Source organism: Neopelma chrysocephalum, unplaced genomic scaffold (genome assembly GCF_003984885.1).
Source record: "Neopelma chrysocephalum unplaced genomic scaffold, ASM398488v2 Primary Assembly neopelma1_147, whole genome shotgun sequence".
In the NCBI taxonomy this organism is placed as follows: Eukaryota; Metazoa; Chordata; class Aves; order Passeriformes; family Pipridae; genus Neopelma; species Neopelma chrysocephalum.
Window position 1 is genome coordinate 4,084,060 of NW_020897809.1, and position 23,735 is coordinate 4,107,794.

The 23,735-nt window shown below is 36.7% G+C and overlaps 1 protein-coding gene across 5 annotated transcripts in view; it reads left to right on the top strand.

Annotated features, from left to right (window-relative positions):
* Positions 1–23,735, top strand: part of CACNA2D3 (calcium voltage-gated channel auxiliary subunit alpha2delta 3) — a 409,434-nt gene that overhangs the window by 171,063 nt on the left and 214,636 nt on the right. For all 5 annotated transcript variants that reach the window (XR_003536951.1, XM_027700391.1, XM_027700390.1 and 2 more), the window contains 4 exons: positions 14,775–14,906; positions 16,305–16,365; positions 16,450–16,600; positions 23,104–23,178. Coding sequence is in view for 4 of the 5 variants with exons in the window: in XM_027700391.1 (XP_027556192.1) it covers positions 14,775–14,906; positions 16,305–16,365; positions 16,450–16,600; positions 23,104–23,178 (419 nt within the window). In the remaining variant the exon portion in view is untranslated. The remainder of the gene's footprint in view (positions 1–14,774; positions 14,907–16,304; positions 16,366–16,449; positions 16,601–23,103; positions 23,179–23,735) is intronic.

A 23,735-nucleotide genomic window follows, 5' to 3' on the forward strand; every position in this document is an offset into this window, starting at 1 on the left:
TAGAGCAGCATTTTACCTTTTGTTAGTATGAGAATATAGGTAGCCAAGACCCTACATTCTAAGTCCGAAGTATATCCGAGATGAAGAACCTACTCCAGTCTTTTTTTTCCCTAAGTCCATGTCACCTCATATTTTCCCACAGTTGTGTAAATGACATATTTTCTGCTAATGAGTTTGCACTCAGCAGTTTTTCAAGTTCATGAAAGAGGCTTATGAACACTTGGATAAATGTGGTTTTCAGTGGAATGTAGAAGAAAAGCAAAGCCAAGGTGAGGGTGAATGTGTCTTGGTGACATACTCTCAGACAATTCTAAGATATGCCACCTGTGGAAAAGCCAAGTACAGTACCAGGAGTGACACACGGCAGGAGCTCACCTGCTTACGTCAGCATTGTGTGAAATCCAGGAAACACAAGAGGGAAATTTCAGTATCAACTGAAAACAACTCCTGGTTTTGAGCTTTTGCAGTTGGTCTTTGTTTATATGATAAGGTAAACTTTACATTCATTGTTTGCAGAAAGGGGAAAAGCCCAGGTTCCCTTCTTTTCAGTGCTTCAAACATTTCTAGACAAAAGCACTTCTCCTTGCCCTTCAAACTGCCTTTTTCTTGTACCTTTCTGTTGTTTCCCTCAGGTCCTAAGATTTGTATTTTGCAAAATTTACTCTCTCATTCTGCTAGTGTTCTTAGTCATTAAAAAGAGTTAGCTTAATTCACTAACTAACATTATTGACTAACTAATTTAACTGGCACTAAATTCTCCTTTATCAAGTACTGGTGCAAACAAGAGGGTTGGACTCCTTGAAGTCAATTATGTTATTGTGGCAAAATCAGTATTAGATTGCAGTTGCCTCTTCCATTCCTAGGAACACAAACAGGCAGCTACTCAGATGCATCACAGCCGCACCTGCCCATCTAGAGCACTTTTAATCCTTTTCCATTTCTGAGGAATTACTCCAGTGTTTCTTGCATGTTTCTGGGACTTGAACTTGCAGAATATTTCCAGAAAAACTGTAAAGGGTAAGAATTCATAGTGATTTATAAGGATTTATAAGTTGGTGCACTATGAGTTTTCTCAAAAAGTGTCAAGTCTTTTTGCTACCTTTTGTTGTAAACGAAAGTTAAAAAGTTAGAGTTTTGGATTTTAAAAAGTTTGGTGACAACAGCATCTGGTGGGAATCAAGGGTAGCTAATAAGATTGTTAGGTGCATACCTTTATAATTTGATTGCCCCTTTTGCAGTAGAAAGAGACTAACAAAACTAAATGGGTTCTAATCACAGCTGAATAAAATAAAACACTCTCTGTACTCAATCTGTTTAGATTCAACGTGCTCAGTGTAATAATTTCTTCACCATGAGAAATTTAGAACCAAGGAGAGACTTCTGTGCCTGGGAGCTTTTTCATGTCTAAAAATATTATTTATTTCTAAACCCCTTCTGTCTCAAAATCTTTACTGTAGCTCTGCCTCTAGATTTGGTCTGGACTAAAATATTACACACCCAAAGAGAACCTTTCTAAATGTTCTTAAAAAATAAAAATGCCTTTTAGAATGAGGTAAGTTTTACTTTCCTCATTGGTTATCTGCTACCTCCATTTCCTTTCTTTATCTTCCCAAGAAGACACAAAAATGAATGTGGTTATTCAGGCCTACTTTAGTGCTTTATTCCTAGATGAACTTGCGTAGTTTCATCTTTGCACTGATTATTTCATTTTTTCCTGTTTAGGCCTGTACTAACACTTTGACAACTGCACATTATGTTAATTCCCTCATCACATTTTTTTCTCCTGCTTAGTGAATAACATTTTCTCCTATTTTCAATCCTGAACTTAGATCTCTATTTTCTGTATGAACTATTCTTGCTTGATCTCCTTTGCGCTTGTGATTATGACATGTGGCTTTCTCTGAGATGAATTACATATGAAGAAGTTGGGCAGTGTCTCAAGGCAACTGGATGAATGATGTCAGCTGCAGGTTATTAGGAGATGACAAAATGCTGCTTTCTGCCACTTGTTCTTGCTGGGTATTACTGTCCCATTCAAAGCATCTGTCATAAACTGTTCTGTAAGCTCTTCCCAAAACTGGCTTGGTAAAAGGAATCAGATCAGTGTTTTTTCTTAGCAGAGTGTTTGAAAATAGAATCATTTTGACAGAAGTAGGGTGGGGGTGACCATATGAGAATCTGTCTACCAGCCCTGGACAGTAGTCTCTGAGATGTGGTGGAGGAGGTAGACATATGCCAATAAAGGTAGCCTGGGGAAAGGATAATCTTTTTGTTTGGATCAGAGCAGATGCAGCTTGAGAAATCTGTTTGATTTTACCTTAAAAGGACCCCAACAAAATAGAGAACAAAGTGAAACAATTTATCTTGGCAATAGAAGGGAAGTAGGCTTATATAAGTTGATTTAAGTAATGGGAGGTTTTTCCTTTGTTGTCGTTTCTAGTTTACCATATATATAATCCTGTTTTACTTGCTAAGTTTTATAATGGAGAAATATTTCCTAGAGGATAAACCTTCATCCCATTAACACAGCTGACAGTGCAATTAAGTGCATTCTGCAGCTTTGCAAGACTTAGTTATCCATTGAATTTTCTGTGCTTATTTAAAGTCATTGAGCAAAGAGTCCAAACATACTACCAGATAAAAACCCAGATTTTCAAATTCTAAATACTCTTAATTATTTTAAGTCTATTTTTGTTTTCATCACTAGTGAATGTCAGGGGAAAAGACATGTATAGAGGTGAAAATACATATATATATAGACATATATAAAAGATATATGCAGAGAGAGATATCCTACATGGTGGAGAGTGGTGCAATCTGTTGTCACACCAAAGGATTTTGATATATATATATATATATGTGATTCACTGAAGTATTGCAGGAAATATTATGGATACAAGATAGTTTTGTGACCATGGTTCTGTAACTAACTTGTCAAGTCCTGCATCAGAAGAATTTTAATTTAAAGTGCAGCACAAGGTTCATGTCTCTATTTTCCTTCCCATCCAGAGACAGGCAGACTGCAGCTCTGCACTGCCTTCCACTTGTACAGCACACAGCTTTTGAGAGCCGTGATAATATTGTACACCAGTATTTCAGTGCTTGCCTATTTTCCCATAGTTTGTTTCCAATGAGATTCCGTTGGATAGCCTGAGGCACAGTTTCTCAATTTAAACTCTGTGACTGTTGATGAGTTTTAGACCTGGCTCAGCAGTCTGGTGCTCTTCAGCACAGCACCAAGTGCACACCCATGCCCCACAAAGAGTTATGTTCCATTGATTTCCATGGCCCTAAAATTCAGCACTTAATGAGACTGAAGCCTCTGCCTCTGTGGAACTCACATCTACATGTTTTAGCTTGGGCTTTTTGCACTTTGCTCCTAGTAAAGGCCTGGGGTGAATATCACACAAACACTTTAATGCCAGTCATTCTAGATGCACAACCACACCAGCACCTTGCTGGTACAGATGAATAGGCTTGTTCTGAACAGACTTGGTTTCGGAAATTTTTCTTCCTAGGTTGATTTACAATGATGTCTGTTTAAATTAGCTTGAACAGGGAAATGTCTACCCTTGACTCAGAAGAATTCTTAGACTCTGTGAAAAGAATTGATTACTGTCTTTGAAGTGCCCAAGGTGAAGTGTTGATTGGTGTGAAGAAAAGTGGGATGTGGTGGGTAACTCACAAAAGGACCATATTAACTTGTCTACATATAGTGAAGTCTACAATAATAACTATCTTCCATAAATGGCTTTCTGATTCAGGAAGGAACATTGAAGTCCTTTCTGATTTCTTACTTGTCGCTCAAGCTGAATTAAAATACCAGTGTCTAAGCATGTGCAAAGAGTTATTCACTTTTTCTTTTTTTTAGAAACTTGATATCAATAACTGCCTCACCTAAAAGGTGGATAGACTCTGCTTCAGGGAGGATGTGTGCTCTCTGCAGGGAGAAGAAAACATGTTAGAATCAATTATCAATTTTGATAATGATATGTCAAAATAAAGCATAAAATTTCCCCAAAAGTGTTGGATCTGGAAAGTTACTCTTCAGCTTTCATTTATAATGGAGAATGGGTCTTATACTAATGAACCATGTTTCAACTTTTTCATTATGTGACTACATTTTAAACTCAGGAAGTTACATGAACTTTTAGCCCAGTGCTTATGCTGATTTCATTTTAATACTGACATGATTTATACTGGATACATTTCTCAGCATTTACCTACAGCTTTTTATGACATTCCATAATATCTACCAGTACAAAAGGGTGGATTTTCACATCCTTTGATACATTGAGCAAGTTATATTTCATAGTATTGTCATGGGATTTGGAAAGATATTTTGAGTTCACAGTCATGTTTTTGTGAATTTTGTAATTAGGTCTTCATTCCCTACCATAATGTATTTGAGAGGGGAGCGAGTGAGCAGCAGTATGGTTTAAATCAAATAATCATAATTGACTTCTAAAAATCTCTCCTTAATAACAATTTCGCTCCTTGCTACCTCTGACATTAGACTGCAATATGTGCACTCTGCTGGTTGATGTTTTGGCACTTTCAGACTTTTTCTTATTATCAGATTGGCTGGTCTTTGGCAAATACCCATCAGCAGCCCAGAGCCTGGTTAGCTTATAAAATCTCTGCTATCATACACTACCAGCTGCCTTAGCAAATTACTTTTACCTTATTGCATCATCAGGCCTGGCTCTCTGTTAAGTTGGGAAATACAGGTGTGTTACAGCTTCTTTTCTTTAAAGAAGCTGGAGAACAGTTAGTGCATGATCAGATGAAAAATCAATTTTTCCCAATCCTTTTTGATTGAGGTTAAAAAAAAAAAGAAAAAGATTCCACTGGATTGCAGATTGTCAGGGACCTATCCAGGTGTATTTATATAGTGAAGTAGTAGCCTTAGTGCAAGATGTTGCTGTGTCTTTACTGACTGAGCAGAAGAATCAAGATAGAAAATAAAATTTGATGGTCAATTACGCTGTCTAAAGGTAATCTGCTGCTTTGAAAAAGAAAAGCAATAATATAAATTTTAACTTAGAAAAGTCTGTCTGACTGTCTTCCATCTGTTCTTCCCATCCTGATGCTGTGATAGAGCTGCTGTTCTGGTGTTTTTGAAGTACAGGAAGCAATTTTATCAGTGCTTTCCATAACTGCAGAGTTTTTCTCTGATGGATGCTGAAGTCCATGAATATTTTCAAGCATTTCTGTCAACAGGAGATATGGTTTGTGTCAACTCAACTAACAAACATAAGGCACACAATATGTTGCTGAGAGTCTCAAGCTGTGTAAATCCAGTATCAAGCTGTAAAAATCAATGTTTTTAAAAACTGGTTCATGAATGTAAAATACAATTTAAAGTTCAATAAGAAGTAAAAAGATAAAGAAGTCTTCATTAATAATAGTCTAAATTCATTTTTCCTTAAATTAATACCACACTGAGACTAATTCCATGTCATTGGATTTGAAATATATTCAAATGTTAACAACCATTTTGACTTGGTAACAGTGATTGCTCTGAGTAAATATGGATTTATAAAAGAAGTGATTAAAAAGTATTTTACAGGTCTTGAAGTATATTTGGACTTCACTCATTTCAGAGACAAGATGACTATAAATATTTTCCCATGGATTTAAGTTCAATTTTTATTATTGTTCTCATTTTCAGAATTCAATTTCTTCTTGTGTCTTTTTTTTCTTTTTACAAGATTGCAGTACTATTTTGCAGAAATAGGCTTTATCTCTTTGTCTTACACAGTACTCTGTAGAACATGTGTATTGTCTTTTGTACCTCTCTTTGTCTCTCTGGTCATTTATCATTTTACTGCCTGTTGAAAGTATAGATTTTATCGTGTGACTTCAACCTTTGTTTAAAAGCTTTGTGTTATTATTATTGTTATTACTACTATGGAAAGCTGGCAATCAGTTAGTTGTGTGCTCTCACATTGTTTTGTAGATTGTAGATTGCAGAATAGTTTGATTTAGAAGGGACCTTTAAAGGTCATCTGCTCTAATTTCCCTGCAACGAGCAGGGACATCTACAACTAGATCATGTTGTTCAAAGCTCTGTCCAGCCAGACCTGGAAGGTTTCCAGGGAGGGAACATCAACCACCTCTCTGGGCAACCTGTTCCGGAGCCTCACCAACCTCATCACAAAAAACGTCTTCTTTAAATCTAGTCTGAATCTACTCCCTTTTAATTTAAAGCCTTTACCCCTTGTTCTGTTGCAAGATGTTTTCTTTGTTTGCTTGCAGTTGTTTCCGTCTTTCCTATCTTTTTACCTTTATAATTACCAGTACTTTAAGAAATTATTTGCAAACACTGTGAATGCAATACAACTTTGAATAATTCTGAACTCACAGTGTTTAGTAACAAAACCACCAGGTCTAGTCTATGCTTTTCTGCTTACCGTATTTACTTCTTGAATACTGAAAACATTGCAAAAGGAGATCTCAGACTTCACAAATTGTCTTTAAGTTTTGCTTGAACAGTTCAGAGACTGATAAAGAATATTACCTGTGTCAAATGGCATTTCCGCTGCATGATGTTCACTACACATTAAAAGATGAGTTTATGCACTGCAAGTCAATAAATGCAGACTCTAATCAAAAGTTTTGCTTGCATAGGAAAAAAATCTGCTGCATGTAATAGAGCCTTCTCTAAAAGATATTGAAATGTGATGAACCACAACCATTTTTTGATTAAGTGAGGTTTTTTCAATTTGATACTCAAAAAGAGCTATGAATATCGTTCAGTCATACTTTCCTATCAATGCCTTCCAACTGGCTGCCAAAATCGAGATTACCTATTTTCTAGAATATTAGAACCAAAAAAAAAATCATTTCCCAACGGATGCAGAAAGATTATAATCTGCAGCTAGCACATATGCAAAACCCTTTTCCTGCAAGGTGTGAAATTAAGAAATAAAATCTTGTCTGTCACTGTTGCATTTGATTTTATGGACTTTGCTTCTGAAAATTCAACATCCTGGAGTTGTTATTTAAATAGTCATGGCCACATACTGTCCTGGGCCACTATATTTATATTTTGAAATCCTTCCCCTGAATTGTTTCTCTCCACATTTTAAGATCTCTAGGACAGTGTTTGCTCTGTCTCCCTAACTTTGGACATTGTTTAATGTAAAAGGAACTTTTTTAGTCTAACTGATTTAGTCAAGGTTGCAGAGAATGTCCTATCTTCCCATGTTTCTTTGTTTTAACTCTTGTTGCCTATTGGATAAAGATGCACAGACTTCTCCACTTATTCCATCTGGTTTTGCTCACATTCTGCCTCAAATCTGATTCCCAGAGTTTCCTCAGGCTGCTGCTTTGTTCTTGCAAAGGGCTTTGGCTTCACAGATTTTTATTTTTATTTTTTTTCCCCTCAATTGTCTGTCTTTAACAGCAAACCTTTTGGAAATGTTGGCATCACCACACGAGATGTGTGCTGTGCTTTATCTTTCTTGTGTTCTAGTCTGTCCCTGGCTGTGGATCTAATCTGGATGTTTCTAATACATCCACATCACCATGACAACTAGATGTCAGATACTGGCTACATGGTAACATCAAGTATTTCCTCTAAAAAGCCCAACTCTCCACCACTCCTTATTCAGCAGCTGTTGCTTAGTTACTCAGAGTTGGGCTTTGCCTTTTGACAAATGTGAGCCAGTGAAGGTTTGTTAATGAACACTATCTCAGGTACAATATTAAGAGGTTTTTTGACCTCTCACACCTCTGTCAATCACGATGCCTCCCCTACTTCCTTGTTGCTTCCAGGGGCAAGAAAGTGACCATAATTTCTGAAAATCTTCAGGATTGAATATGCAAAACCATTTAATTAAATGCTTGTATGGCAAAGTAAAAACTAACTTCTGCTAAGTATGGAGTGGAGAAGATTGACATCTGACAAAGAATCACAGAAGTTTATCTAAAGATACATTTTATTCATTTTGTCTACTGTTTTAGAATGCAATAATAATTTGTCTCTCCATCCTGCTACATAACACAGACCCTTTGATTTTTCTTGGATCTGTCTTGTGTGAAGAGGAGAAAAGGCGGCCTGCTCTTCTGGTTAAGTATTGGTGTGCTTGGCCAGAATATAAACTGTTTCAAAATATTGTTTGGCTGAAAACTTGCAAAGACATTTTTACACTGTACTTTGTTTATTTAGGTGTCTTGCAGCTTTTATTTGGCACATTCCTGAAGGAGCAAATAGTGTTTAAGAATCTATAACTGATTTTGTGCTGTACTCATCCTAAGATGCATTTGTGCATCTGCTCAGTGTTTTTAGTAGGTTTTAATACTAATAGTATCTTCAGAGGTTTGGGAACCAGCTGAACATTTTCATATCTTCTATGAGTAAAACTTCCATTTTACTCCAGTTGTGCGGATGGTCTTTTCTGCAAGGAAGAGGTGCTACATAAGGATTATAAAAGCACTACAGCAGTAAGAGCCTGTTGATTTGAGAAGATAAGAGATGATGACTTGTCATGTGCGATAAGTGTGCTGTCATACTGTGTTGATGTTCCTGGGAATGTAGCAACAGAGGTTTATTTATTGTAGCCCAGCATGACTGTAATGCATTTAACATGCTAAAAAATATTCTCTCTAAAGGTTCTCATGCCTCTATTTGTTGTATGCAAGAGGTATGATGTGTTGATAGGATGTCTTTAGCATCTTCTGTTCAAAGCATTATTTGTTGCTCCTTGCTGCTCTGTGCTGTGTAGCTAAGTTGGCCTGTTTCTGTAACTCCACATCACTGAATATCAGTGCAGTAAGAATTAGACATTTACTGTGAAATGCTAGTTTGCAGGTTTGCATGGTCCTGTCTTTTAAATGGCTTCTGTAAAGATTTGTGGACAGGTCTGTCCTTGAGAAATTTCCGTGAGGATGACTTCTATTTCCAGGGCTGTGCCTTGCCTTTGTCATACATCACTTTGACAACAGCTCTGATAAAGTTGTTCCTTTTGCTATGTTGCGTGTTAAATATTTTGCAGCACAGTTGGTTTGATTTGGCAGCAGTCACGTTTGCTTTCTTTTCCCCTGATTTACAGTGTGTTCCACTGGCTTCCTGTATTGTTTGTCGTGACACTTTTCCTGCCCTGCCACTTGCAGAGGTTTAAATTTCCTGGCTGCTGACAGTCACTGTTCAATCAGCCTGAGCAGAAATTTCTTCTTGCCACGTGTCAGAACTGGATCCTTTTTTTGCAGTATTCATGACTAATTTTGCTTCTGTGATGAAAATGCCATGGATATAGGGTGTGTGTTCGGTTTGCTTAATTCCTATGTTCTGAGAATTTGTTTTCTCTTTTCCACTTGGAAAACTGTTTCTGACAGTGGTCTTTCATGTTGTTCACCTTGTCTCTCAGTCATGCCGTGGCATCCTAGAGCTCAGTGGTGTGGTATTTTCTTACCAGTCTTTCAGGTTTCATAGTGTTCAACTTGTGTCATTCAAAAGTGTGGAGATGAGAATGTTTTACTGAAAATACAGAAGTGTCCTGGTATCTGGAGTCACATTAAGTTATGGAGGATTATCTGTCAGGATTACTGGGTTTTGACTTTAGTTCTCCTCACCTCAAGGCAGTTGCTGGGTAAGCAATCTCATTTGTTTAGACTGTGTTAGAGATAGGTCTGACTCATATGCCTGGCTCCTTGGACAACAGCTTTATTAAAGCAGCATCTTTCTAGTTCTTCCTGGGATTCCCTTTACTTTTACTCCAAGGTCCTTAATATTATTATTTTTTTTTTAGAAATGTGATGTTCTGTGTTCATAGATGGTGCCTATATACAGTTTCCAGGGCTTTGCTCCAACCTACTTACTGTTCAGCCACATATTGGTTGCCTTTAGCTGTTTCATCTAATAAGTTAAGCAAGGTCCAGCCAGGTCAGTAGCTCATGGGTGACCTCAAATGTCCACTGATTTGCTGTAGGTCATTTTTAATAACTCATTAGATGGCAAACTCTTAGCAGAGACAGAGATGAATCTCTATCCCACAATGGTGTTAGTGAGGAGTTTTCAGCTGTAATTCTGGCTTTCAAATAAACTAAAGTTGAATCTAAGGCCATTTTGAATAAAAAAAAATTATTAAAGCAAAAAACCCCAACACCATAAAACAACCCAAACCAACACCCAAATGCACTCATGAAACTCAACATAAAAATAAACACATCTGGCCCTACTTCAGTTCTTCTGCTGCCACATCAGAGGAGAAGGGGAAAGTTATTTGGGCAATGTTGGAAAATGAAGGCACTAAATGCCTACTACTATGCCTTTATACAGTCATGTACTTGAAGTCTTTACCATCCCATATACTTACAAGGAGGGAATGTGATTTCTGACATTGGTGAATGGTTCCCAGCACATGAAGCAAAATGGACAAACACCTAATTTTATGTCTACAGATGGCCAGATGCTTTGATCTGTGAGATGATGCATCCACATAACTTAGTGGAGTCAGAGGGAGAGGAAGAGAGAGAAAAAAGGGAAGGCAGTTGCCAAAATTGGCATCCAGCCCCAGCTCTTGAATGTGCTAGACCACCCTGAAAAGCATTCATATTGGTGTTTAGTAGTGTAATTATTAGATTGTTGGTATATGTCCCAGGAAAGTATGTTATTTGTTATTCTTTAAAATATGATCAGACTAAATATGTTGTCAGTGTCATAAAAACTAAGCTAATATTGTTGCTATCTCTGAGCCAGAAGAGTGTTGGATTGTACATTCCTTTTCCAGGGCTGGGCCCTGTAAGCTGTGCTTGTACTGCTTTATTATATCGCAGAACTGCTGTGCAACATTAAGGGCTGCCCTTGAGGCTGTCAGATATTACGAGAAGGAACACCATTCTCAGTGCCAGCATCTGTGACAGCTTTCCAGGAGAAAATAATGATAATATCACAGAAGTCCTGTAATAGGGGAAAAAAGCTTAAGAATCATTAATAACTTCTTTCCTTAATAATAAAGCAGAGTATGGCAAGAAAGAGAAGTATTCTACACTTTCTTCATAATCACCGTATTCTTTAGTGGTCTCCCTTATTTTCTGTAAAACTTGCTGGAATAATTAGAATGCAAAATGAGTTGTGTGTGTATTAGTTTCGTTCCATAGCCTTTTTATAGTCTAGATACTTTTATGGATCCTGTGACTAAAAAACTGAACCAATTCATTACCCTTGGCATGCTGCTGCACATCTTTCAGACTGCACACCATGGTTTCTGTTTTTGAGACTTCAGACCTCTCTCTTCAGGTCAGCAGGATCTGTGACAGCAACTTAATTGCTACATGCATTTGTGCTGTTCTTTGGCAATTTCGTTTCAGTTCCATGTCACTGTACCTATTTGCCTGGGGGTTGGTTTTGTGTTAGATATCAGTAAAAACAGGTAACATCTATACAAACAATGGTAGAACAAAATCCCATATAATTGCAAGCCAGCTCATCTAAACAGCAAGGGAAGGGAAATATTTTAATTATCTTTAGCCTCCAGGAAGCAAAAGCAGAAATTATATTTCAAGAACTCTGGTGAAAGCTATTTACATTTATTATCTTTGAGCCCCATAACATCACATTAATGATTTTGTATTTATATTAAGCTTTACCTTTTATTCTTCTTCTCCCTCCCCAAATTTCTGAATATTCACGAGCATTAATTTGCCACTATTGACATGTAAGTATCTTGGGGTGCAAATGATGTTCAGCAGTAATTTAAAAACTTAAGAATACTGTTTCTAAATGAAGTACTGGGAGCAATTTAAACAATTTATTGTAATTACTAAAATTGGAAATTGCCCAGAACTACAAGGTTAACATACAGGTTATTAGATGATGAGATTGTAAAATTTTTATGAGGACAGATGGTCAGTAACTCAGTTGTATTTGGGGTGATGCATGTGGACAGAGATGCATCCACATCACAGCATTATCAAATTTAGAACAAGGACCTCCAGTTTTAATCCCTCAGCCTGAAGGTTCAGGAGCCAGTAAAGATGTCCAATTTCCACACAGGTCTGCTGTTTGTAGGTACATTTTTTCCCCACTTTCCTTTTCTTTGTATTCTAAGGATGCAACTGATTGTGGCCATATTTGCTTTTTTTATAAAAATGGTTGATGCACAAAATGTAACTTGATACATTATAAAAAGAACAGCCAGAATAACAGACATGCAGGGTGTGGGAAGGCAGTGAATTGTCACCAGCTTTCATTTTGAAGGAACCCAGTCAACATGGGTCACGTTTTAATTGTGCCCTTTTGTTTAAAAATCCCTCCTTTATGCTCCTTTCAGTTAAAAAGATTCTGTTAGTTTCAGAGTCACTGGATTAATGTTTATAGTGATTAACATTTGGATGATAAGTGTTGTTAACCTGATGCAGAATATGGACTCTACCAGTCACACTCAAGGAAAACTTCCTGATTTTATTTCCATGGAGTTCTCTAATCTGTAGTACAGATATATAAACATGTTAGGTGGCTCTTCATAGATGGGCCAAGAAAAGTAATCCAAAATACCCATAGATATTTTAATGTGATTTTTAAGAGTGATTTATATTTGTATTTTTTATACATCGATATATTTTTTCAATTGCCTTTGGAAAGACTTCACATTCAGTTTAAAGGTTAAGAGGTGGCTGACTAAAGTTGTTCCGTGACCTTATGGAACTGGAGTGTTTATAGAATTCAAAGAAAATTATTATTGGGTTGGAAGGCAGAGTGAAAGTTCTGCTCACATGAGTGGCACTATAGCACAGGTTTATTAGGGAAGGGCATTAAAAGTTAGCCTTCGAGGGATCCAGGATAGGAGACATGTGAGGAATTGATGAGATAGTAAAACGCTAAGGTACAATGTGCAGTCTTGGAATGAGGTCCAAATGTAAGTTGCTAAGAACCACTGCAGTTTATTTAAAATATAAATTAGGGTATAATTATTCTGTTTTATTTGTATGGCTTTTCACTGATCCTGCAGACTGAAGGGCACGTGAAGATCTTGTAGCCCTCTGGAGGCTTGAGAAATGTTTCCTTCTTTTTAACTCTAAGCAGGTTTTTCTAACAAGACTAGAAAAACAGAACGAACAGAAAACCCGACCCTCTAAACTTTGTTGCTCTTTTCAAAGATGAATTAAACTTACCACCTTATTTCAGTATTGTAATGCTGAGTCAATAATGCCACAGCAACTTTTAGTGATTTAGATACTCCACTAGAACTTGTGTATAGAAGCAGAATAAGAATATCAGTGTTTGAACCAGTACTGGGAAGTTCCAGTGGACTGAGGAGAGGATTCTCATTTTAGGGCTTCACCTCTCAGGTAATGTTTAAATGCTAAACAATGGATTCACATTTTGGAGTGCTGAAACAGGAACATATTTTTATAAACTGATGATAGATCCCAGTCTTGACAGTTAATTTGTGATGTCTTGGTCACAGCTTGTTACTGGGGTAACTGCAGACTGGGAAACAACTGGACAATGGATGTTGCCAGCTAGACTAAGCTGAAGGAGTACCCTTGGACTAGGACATTGGTTTGTTTGATATGTGTCTGGTTGGACAGATTTTAAGTGTATATTTCATCCTCTAGAGAAACAAGTAACTATACTTGACAGGTTTTAAAAACAACAGCTGTTTTGTTGACCTTGCTTTTTCACATTCCACCTATATAAACCTAAATATTTAGGTGAAAGCAACATGCAAACTTGTGTAGCTGAGATTTCCCTTTTTCTTCTGTTTTTCTTGATGAATGCGAGGGAAGATAACAATTCACCTTTTTTCCACTCCGTTAAAATAACATTCCAAGCAGTCTTCAGAAATCAGTCTAGCAACATTATTTTGCAAGCTAATGGATGCTTTATTTCAAATGCTTGAGCAAATGTTACTGTGTATTCACGTATGCACACTTTTGCAAATTAAATAATGCAGCTGTGTTTTCAGTTCAGTTTTTTCCTTTCTGTTCTGCTGACTTCACATACAGATTGATTTGGGAATATAGTATATCCTAATTATTTCTCACCTTTCAAAACTCATGGTTTGAAATTCAGTAAGTTTTTAAGACATGTTCATTGATTTCTCATTTCCCACTATCGAACCAAATCTGCAGCTTTAAAATGTTCTTGGGCTGCCTGTGCTTTCAGGGATTGATAGATGGGGATGTTTTAAACAGAACAGTTTCAACATCAAGGATTTACTTTGTAGTTTACTTTTAATGGGAATAAAAGATAATTGAGTAAATGTTGTGAAATGTGGGTTCAGTGTTTTCCTAATAATATTAGTGTTATTTGTCATGAGATTTTGTCTTTGTACGTATATCATAATTCAAGTGTGAAATAAAAAGTATTTCACTTTCTGTTCCAACATGGAAACTTTCAGATTTAGTGAGAATGATCTTACCAAGTTGAAGGTTAAAAAAATATAAAGTGTGTCCATGAGACATTCCACGCATTTAGGGAAGGTAAATTGAGTAAATAATCTGTTGTTAGATTGACTTATTTATGTTCTTCAGAACAAGTGATACAGTAGTTTAAGATAGATGGTCTAATGAGCAATTTTAACTTATCTAAAAAAATGTACCTGGTGTCTCTGCTCTGTTTTAACCATACTTCTGTTATTTGAGCAAATAATTTATTTTGAATCATTTATTTGACAAAAGAAAATAAAAATGTTCTACAATAGTTTGCTGTCAATAGATTTTTGGGTATCGAATGAGCTGAAGATGATAGAGTTCAAGGGCTTCTACTTAGATAAAATAATTTTTCTTTGTGTGTGTGTTGTTTGTTTGTTGTTTGTTTCTAGATCCGGCCATTGTAAATGGAGTTTATTGGTCAGAATCTTTAAATAAGGTGTTTGTTGACAATTTTGATCGCGACCCTTCTCTCATCTGGCAGTACTTTGGAAGTGCAAAAGGATTTTTCAGGCAATATCCAGGTAAGAAGTACAGAAGTTCTTACTTAAAATACAATAAAGAATTCTATGGTTGAAAATTTCCAGAGTACTGTCACAAATCTTGACTTCAACAGATATTTGCAGGTTTGGTTTTACTTTATCTAGTTTTCAGAGAGAGATATTTCTAATCAACATTTTCAACCTTCTGAAGTTTTTCTACCAATTTTCATTTTGGGGGTGAAGCCCTCATGATAACTCATGTACTCATAAATATTCCTATTCAGGTAGGCATATACACACACATGAAAAATATCTTATAAACAGACTGTGAAGAAGGAGGGCAAAAGGATTAGACTCTTCATATAGGAATGAATTTAAATAATGTGCTCTATCAATGCATACAGTTAGACTTCATTATAATTTGTTGTTCAGCTTCTAGGCTTCCACTTAACCTGACATACTTACATTTAGAGATTTCAAAAACTTGCTTTAAAGTTTATTTTCTCACAAATTGTAATAAAATGAAATTACATCACTTGTATTATTTCTATTGAAATAGGTATTTTCACCTATTAAGTTTTATGTTTAATCCCATACCAAATTTACCACATTATAATAAACTAAAAAGTCAAATACATTGCTTCTCAGCTTCTGTAACTTTGGATCAGGCCCATAGTGGGAATTGTTCCTTTAGCTGACGTGGTTTAGCAACCCATGTTTTTTTAAGTCTTGATTTAAACAAGTTCACTCTAAGCCTGTATGTCTGCAAGTGCCTGAAAGTAATGGCTGCTACATGTGTTAGTTTTAGATTGTATTTCAGTTCCCAAGCTCCGTGATATTTCAGGGTAGGAGAAATATTAGTCCTTGTTTTTAGAGGCTGTTTCTTGTTTTGTGCTCGAAAATGAGTGTAAAATAAAAGAGGAAGAATTGCCCTGTCATTTTTTTTTTCCTTTGGAAATGTTTTTATCATATTTCTTTTGACCCACAACCAGGAGATATTACCCCTTCACAGTGATGTGAGCAAAACATCAGGAGTATGACCTGTGAGAGAAGCAGTTGGTGTAACAGGAGCTGTTGAGATCAGCCATGGGTAGGAAGTGCTCAAGGTTTGGAAGGGACTTGGCAGGCACCTGATAAAGCTTGCCAGCACCAAAGGCCAAGTGTGAAAACACTTTTGTGAAAATAGTACAATGAACATAGTAGGCCTTCAGAGGTTTTCACATCACAGTAGGCTAAAAAGGAGTGAGGAAAAGATTATTTCTGATGGTCTTATTTTATTAATTTTTTTTTCCCCAGTATTTCCTATGTAATAATGGCATTGCCTGTTAGATTAAAGTATGAAACTCCATTAACCCCTACTTAGCCCCAATACCAAAGATACATTTTGAACAGGTACTGTGAAAATGTAATTTCATGTTTTATTCTCTCTTTTTTAAACAGGAATTAAATGGGAACCTGATGAGAATGGAGTCATTGCATTTGACTGCAGAAACAGAAAATGGTAGGCGATGACTACAGGTGTTTAAGAAATTTGAAAGGATAAAAAGTTCGTATCTAAAAGGAGTTGTTCTGTCTTGTGTCTCAGGTACATCCAGGCAGCAACTTCTCCAAAAGATGTGGTAATTTTAGTGGATGTCAGTGGCAGTATGAAAGGGCTTCGCTTGACTATTGCAAAACAGACAGTTTCATCTATTTTGGATACCCTTGGAGATGATGACTTCTTCAATATAATTGCTGTGAGTGTCTCAGGATTTCTTTTTTTTTCTTCCATCATTTCTTGCCATCTGTCACGTTTTACATCACAAAAGCCAATTGAAAAATGCTGCAGACAGGTGATGGATAACGTGACATCTGAACCCAGTGGACAGCCACTGTGTTTTTCCAATGCAAGATTCTTCAGGTGACAGAGATTTCAGACTGTTTGTCCATGACTTGCAATTTGAAATCCCTTAAACAAGTTGTCTTGATTTTGGGGCTTGTAATATGTGAGTTTTTTTAGTTTGCTTGAACTTCCTGTATTTCCTTAATTTTTAAATTCAGGGTGTTTCTGTGTTCCTCTTGCCTTCCACCTGTCTCCCTCTCAGCTACTGCAATACAGTGCAAATTGCAAAGTGATTAATATGTGAGAATTAATAGATTCAGATCCAGCTTTTGCTGAAGCCTTTATGGCATGACAAAATGCCAACATAGCTGCTCAGTGCTCATATTTTCCTCAGTGGGAATCTGAAATGTGGGTATGTGTAAGCTGTGCAGAGGAGTTGCTGGTGATTACTAACAGTGAGAAATCAGATCATCAGTAGTTAGTTTTCCATGGTACAAGTACATGTTTTAAATCTATGACAAGGGGTTGGTTTTACTAAATTTAAGAGTAATGGGGTTAATCATGTGGGTAAGGATGTCTTTAACAAGTCCAAAACTGACATCAGAACTAGATTTGGAGGGGAGGAGGAATTGGTGGTTTTATAAATTTTCCTTTGCTGATATTGTTTTGCTAATATTTTATAAATAAATGGTTTTATCAAATGCGTAAATCCTAAAAATGTCTTTGACTTCATGAATGTAAGGAGGATTTTGGCCTTTTCTTTTGCTAAAAGGGAAGTACCCTTTGTGAAATAAATGACCCCAGTGACACCAGTGCAAATCGAGGTTCTATGGAGAATGAATTATGGATATGTGCATATACTGTGTTTTTAACAGATAGCAAGCAGTTCAGAATATCTTTTGTATTAATCTCCTTGCATGATAATTGCATAATTAGCAGAAACTCATGTAGTATAAAGACATAATTACATACTGTATCAAAAGAAGGTTTACTGTCCTTCAAAAAATTGTGATTAACTGTAATCTAAATAACTTCTGCAAGTTGAAAGCATGTTTCAACAAAGTAATTATTAAGATGCCTGACCAGCCATTTTTTGATGTATAATCTCTGTGTTTATCAGTAGTTGTGATAGTTACTGTGAAGGATGTAGGAAGAAAAAGGAAATATGTTTTTTTTAAGTGAAGTTTCTTACATATGTAGCTTGAATCCAAGCTAATGATTTTGTCTACGTAGTACAGCAGAAATACTGTGTAAATACTTTTTAAAAAGCAACTATGAAAAAACTAATTGCCATTTTTTCCAATTTAATTGAAAGTGAACTGAGCTGTGTGTAAAACAGCATGGAGTCACAGAATTTTAACGTAAGTTATTGCCAATGACACAAACTTCTGATCACTGATTTGGGCGTTGAGAAAAGGAAAGAAACGCTAAACTGAGCCTTTCCTCCCTGTTTTCCAGGCTGTCTTCTGTCTCCTCTATAACCTCTTTTAGGATGGATGTGTGTTTGTTTGCTCAAATAATTAGAAATAGTGGCTGAGAATTGTTTTTACGCTTACCAGCTCAGCTGTTTAGTTTTGTTAGGATGTTGATGGTTTAGTGATTGTGCAAATATGGACCTGAAATTATTCACTGCATTGAAAGAGGTACCACATGCAGGGGGAACAAGGAAGAGTGGCAGTGAGGAGGTGAAGTGCTGTCCTGTTGCCTTGGAGTTCTCCTGTGGGAAGAGTTTGTAGGGAGTCATTTTGGACTAAGTCAAAGAATCATAGAATATGTAGAGTTGGGAGAGTCATCGAGTCCAACTTCTGGGCCTGCACAGGGCACTCCAAGAATCACACCTTGTGCTTGACTGTGTTGTCCAAATACTCCTTGAACTCTGTCAGGCTTGGTGTTGTAACCACTTCCATGGGGAGCCTGTTCCAGTGCCCAGCCACTCTCTGGTGAAAACCTTTTTCCTGATATCTAACCTAAACCTCCCAAACTCATGCATGACAAACTTCATGCTTTGCTGTCTCACAGGGCAAAAAAAATAACAGTAATGTAAAGAAACCACAAAATTTATTTGCTTGAATATGTAACTAATTAGCAACAGAGACCTGTGCTGTGGAGAATGGAGTGGACCTTTCAATGAGGAGGGGCACAGGTAGGCTGAGTCTGAATCATGAACTTCTTTCAAAATGTGGTGTGTTAAACACATAGCGAGGGTACACAGTAAAGACAGAGTCACTGTGACCTACATTAACAGCAAAAATTACTTCTGAAGCATTGCTTTGACCAAGTGCCAGTAGGGCAAATGAATTCTGTCAAGACCAAAGATGTTTCAGTGATCAAAACACAAGACAACAGAGCCCACACAAGAGGCTACTTGGTGTGAAAGCACTGAAAATTCCATACAGCTTTTATCTGTAGACAGATGTTTGAGTGAGATTATATCTTACTCTTTGTGATTTCGACACAGCCTGGTGATGTGACAGCAGTTTCATTTGAAGGTAACATACACATATGTCCATATAAGAAATCCCCTTTGTAACGTAAGATCTGTGCTCGTACAGCAAGTCTCTGTATCTAGAAGTGGCCAGCTGTGCAATGTGTGCAAAAACACATCCTCTGTGCCCAGATGGTGAAGCCTTGCTCTTCACACAGCACACAGCTCAGACTGATTGCTCTGAAAGGCCTGTCCAAATTGTTGCTCTGTGGGGACAGCCTGGACATCTGGAAGTCTTGGACAAACAGCCAAGTACCTCCTTCTCTTCCCAGGCCGAACTCTAAGGTGGAATAAGAGTGTTGTTATTGTGGGAAATCTGGACAAACAATGTACTTATTAGATGAAGCAAAAGTTTTGAGCCTGAGTGACTGTGACTTTCGGGGTGGCTTTATTATGCACAGTGACTATTGGAAGAAATATTTGTATGTATCTGTGTATATGTGGATACATATATAAATGTATGTATAGTAGAGAGCAGAATTCAGTGCAGGTCTTTCCAGAGAATAAACATAAAAGGATGATGTTAAAATCATTTTAGCTTTCCTGGGTAGGTTGTTGTAAAATCCATCTGAAATTGAGGGACTAGATGATTGAACTGCAAGAAATTATTGAAACACAAGAGTGATTTTGTGCTGCCTGTGTTAAAATTTGAGGTCAGTTCTTTGGTGCATGAACAGAGATGCCTGTAACAACAAGAGAAAAGGCATATTTTTCCAATTTGCTTTGAAGTGTAATTCCAAGTCAAGCATTAAAGCAACAATATTATCATAAAAGAAGTATTAATTTTACCAAATGCTGAAGTTTTTTAAATGCTTTTATAAAAATGCAAACTCCCCATTAAATTAGCAAAATATTAACTGAGGCAAGAATGTTAATTTTACTGCTTTAGCCACACCATTTTATCAAAATTGATTAGAATAAAAGTATTTGTTAATTCAAAGCACAGTAATATAGTTCCCTGCTTTAATATGTAGCATTTTCCATCATAAATGGTTTCAGCATAATCTCTATTTTTTAGTCCTTCGGAGTGGACTATGGATAAATTTACTTTTTAGCCTCCTTGAGTAATGAGATTCTGTACAGGTCATGTGTGAACAGCCTGGAAAAGGGAACAGCAGCCCAAGGGAACCTCTGTATGATCCCTCCTAGCAGTGGGCTGTGCTTGTGTGCCACTTGTAGCCCATGGAAACACTAGTGGAAATTTGAATTCCATTCATTCCTTTTCTGGTTTGGCTTCACTGTTGGATCTTAGGTTGGACTGTATTGGATATCTGAGTATGCTTAATATAGCAGGAAGCCTTTTATCTGTGTATTGTTGCATTTAATTTATTTCTGTGGACCTTGCTCCAGACAGCTTAAATATGACAAAGGATAAATATGGAAAAAGCTAAGGAAAATATGTACCACTTGTGCAAGTGTGCTAGAACCATGTATGTATCTCACTTGTGCTGTCTCTGTGAGAATAATCATTTTTATTTATCCTTTTTTGAAGTAGGTTGCTCCTGTAAAGTAGGACTGTGAGGGCACTTAAAGCATGTCCTCTGTGAAAGCTTGAGCATCCTTTATCCTGCACAACTGAGTAACACTAAAAGCATAGTTGGAAACTACTGGGAATCTCTCTGGAATGTGGTGCAGCTGGCAGCTATGGAAGCTACGTGTCTGTGGGAATAGCCTGATGAGTTACTCAAAATAGTAGTTAAAATAAATCTCATAGAAATCTAGTGGACAGAAATTATGCTACTTAGATGCAAGGTCTGATAGAGTAGGAAGTTGTTTCATATGTTTGCTGGTGGTGATGGGCCTGTAAAAAAATATGGTGGTACTACAACATTAGGAAATCTTGAGTTTGCTTTCGTGCAGGTGTTTGAAACTGAGACACTGACTGAGAGAAAGGTAGACTACAGCATTTTACTGCATGTTGGCCAACTGCAGACACTGTGCTTGGGGTCGTATAAAGAGATGTGTAATGACAGCTACAGAAATCAAGCTAAGAACAGGCTTAAGTGGAAAGTGTCTTGATTAAAGAACATGCTGAGAAAAACCTGTGTGAGGACAGGAAACGGCTTGGGAGAAGAGGCTGGTGCACCAGAACCTGTTATAGATTTTCAGTACTTTCTTTACAATAGATTGGAATATAGTCTTGCCTTTGGACTATAATAAGAGATGCTGTGTAGATTTGGCACTATTATTTTGCAAAGACTCTCAGGAGATAGATTGGAAGGCAGTCTGAAGGGAGAAACTACAGGGGAAAGTACATCGTTTATCAGATCAATAAACTGTTATGAGACTGAGATGCACGTGGGACACTCTCAGTGACTCTAAAGTATTCTAGGAGCCTTTGCCTTGTATTTTGTATTACCTTTGGAACAATAGATATGTCCACACTCTCTCATATACTGAAATAACATTGATGGGAATAAAATAATTAAGGAAGCATGCAAATCCACTGCAAAAATTGTGTAAATATCTTTCAAGCACTTTTCCTTGTTTCTCTACAACCAGTTACTGTGTTGATGTTGTTGTAAATCATCTGTATATCCAGCAATAATAGGTTACTCTGGGTTTATATTTCCTTATAACTGAGGATTGAGTCTGGCACAGTGCCTCAACAATAACTTCATGCAGTTCAAATTAAATACTCTTCCCTGTGCAAGAGTAATTATGTAATGATGAGCATGGTGAGTACTGCACAGTTAAAATGAATGGTGATGACAGGTGTCCAAGGTGGCTCAGGTTGCAGGGGTTTATGGTGTAGAGAAAAGAGTGCTGTCGAATTGAATAGAGTAGAATAAACTTGGAGCTACAGGCAGAGACAGTGAGAACTTGCAGTGACAGAGAGCCCTGTCTAAGCAGCATCTGTGACGAGTTGTTCATTGCAAGGCTTTTTTATTCCCACTGAGGTGGACTAAGAAGGGAGAAAATGCATGTATTAATCTAAAAAAATAGATTCTAATGAGACATAATCTAATGAAATATTTTCCCTGATTATTTTTGACTTGACTGAATGCGTTGTCTTTTTTTGTTTACTGTGGATGTTCTGACTCAATGCCTTGTGAAAGGGTGAAGCTGCTTAAAGCCTGGATGCAAAGCCAGTTTGATCTGTGATAACTTCTAAAGTGGATTAAATTAATGGGAGGAGGAATTAAGTTAAAGCCCTATCTAGACAACTTATATTAGACTCTTTGAAGGTACTGCTTTAATAATTTGACCTGTGTTGAAAGGTTTTAAAGATTTAAACGATCAAGTCCAAATATCAGTCAGGCATCCATGAGTCTGCAAGGTCTACTGACTGCAGATGAGCCTTCATTTTTTTGATGCTTGAGATGCTTCTGAAAGTAGGACTGGGCTATCTAACTTACTTAGACCTTGCAAGATAAGCACATAATTCCTTCAAGGTCTGTCACATCTTCCTGACTTAGTGCGTAATAAGCCCCTCTGCTTGACTGAAATTCTGACAATTGTCAAACATTTCCAGGATTGATTCAAGCTTACAGATTTTTTTGGTGTAGTTGTTTCAGTATTAACCTTCAGTATTAAACTTAGAATGCTAGCCAGTGCCACAAATATTTATCAGGACTTTTTTTGTATGTAGCAAAGAATTGGGAGTTTTGATTGTGCTGTATCAAACCTGACCTCTTAATCCAGATTTCAACCTGGCAGGATATTTTTGCCAGCTACTGTGTATAGTACCCTTAACTCCACCTGAGTGTTGGCATCCATTCAATTAAATATTCCTTTAGGAGTATAAACCTCTGAAGAATTAAGAATCATGTAAAAGGAAAAAAAAACACAGCCAGTTTTTTAAAATGAACAAAATCCTTTTGTTTTTGATTTCTGTGAATGTTTCACTGCAGTTCTAAATCGTTGAATTATATTGTATCTTCCAAACTTTTAATTAAATTTTTCATCATACTTTGTATTTCTCTCTATAGTATAATGAAGAACTCCACTATGTAGAGCCGTGTTTGAATGGAACATTAGTTCAAGCAGACAGAGCCAACAAAGAGGTAAGAAATGAAAGCAACAAAACGGTGGAGAGATAGGATGCAGTGTGTAAAAATGTGCCATAATGACCTTTTCCCAGGACAATTCATTCCATTATTAGAATTTATTAATTATTCTCCTCATGCAATTTCAAAGGAGTTTTATGTGACTCAGTAGGAAGAAAAAGAAATAACCTTCTAGTCAATGCAGTTGAATTAACTTCATGGAAAAATACAGAAGTCACTGAAAATATACTGTTAATAAAGTTTGGTAATTATTTTAAGTAGAATATTTCAGCTGCTTTAATTTGAACTATCATTCTATTACCAAAAATTACTGAGGAAGAGATTACATCCTTAAATCAAATACTGAAGTTTAAACAAAATCGCAAAACAAATGAATACAAATGTAATACTATACAAACAAAAGAATTTAGCTTTCCAAACAAGTCTGTCAATGTAATAATGCAGAACGTTCAAGAATGTTCTGTAAAAATGTTCAAATTAGTTATATCCTGATGGAATTTTTCAGTGAAAATTGCATTTTAAGAAAGATCTCAGTTTGAATCTGGAGCTTGAAG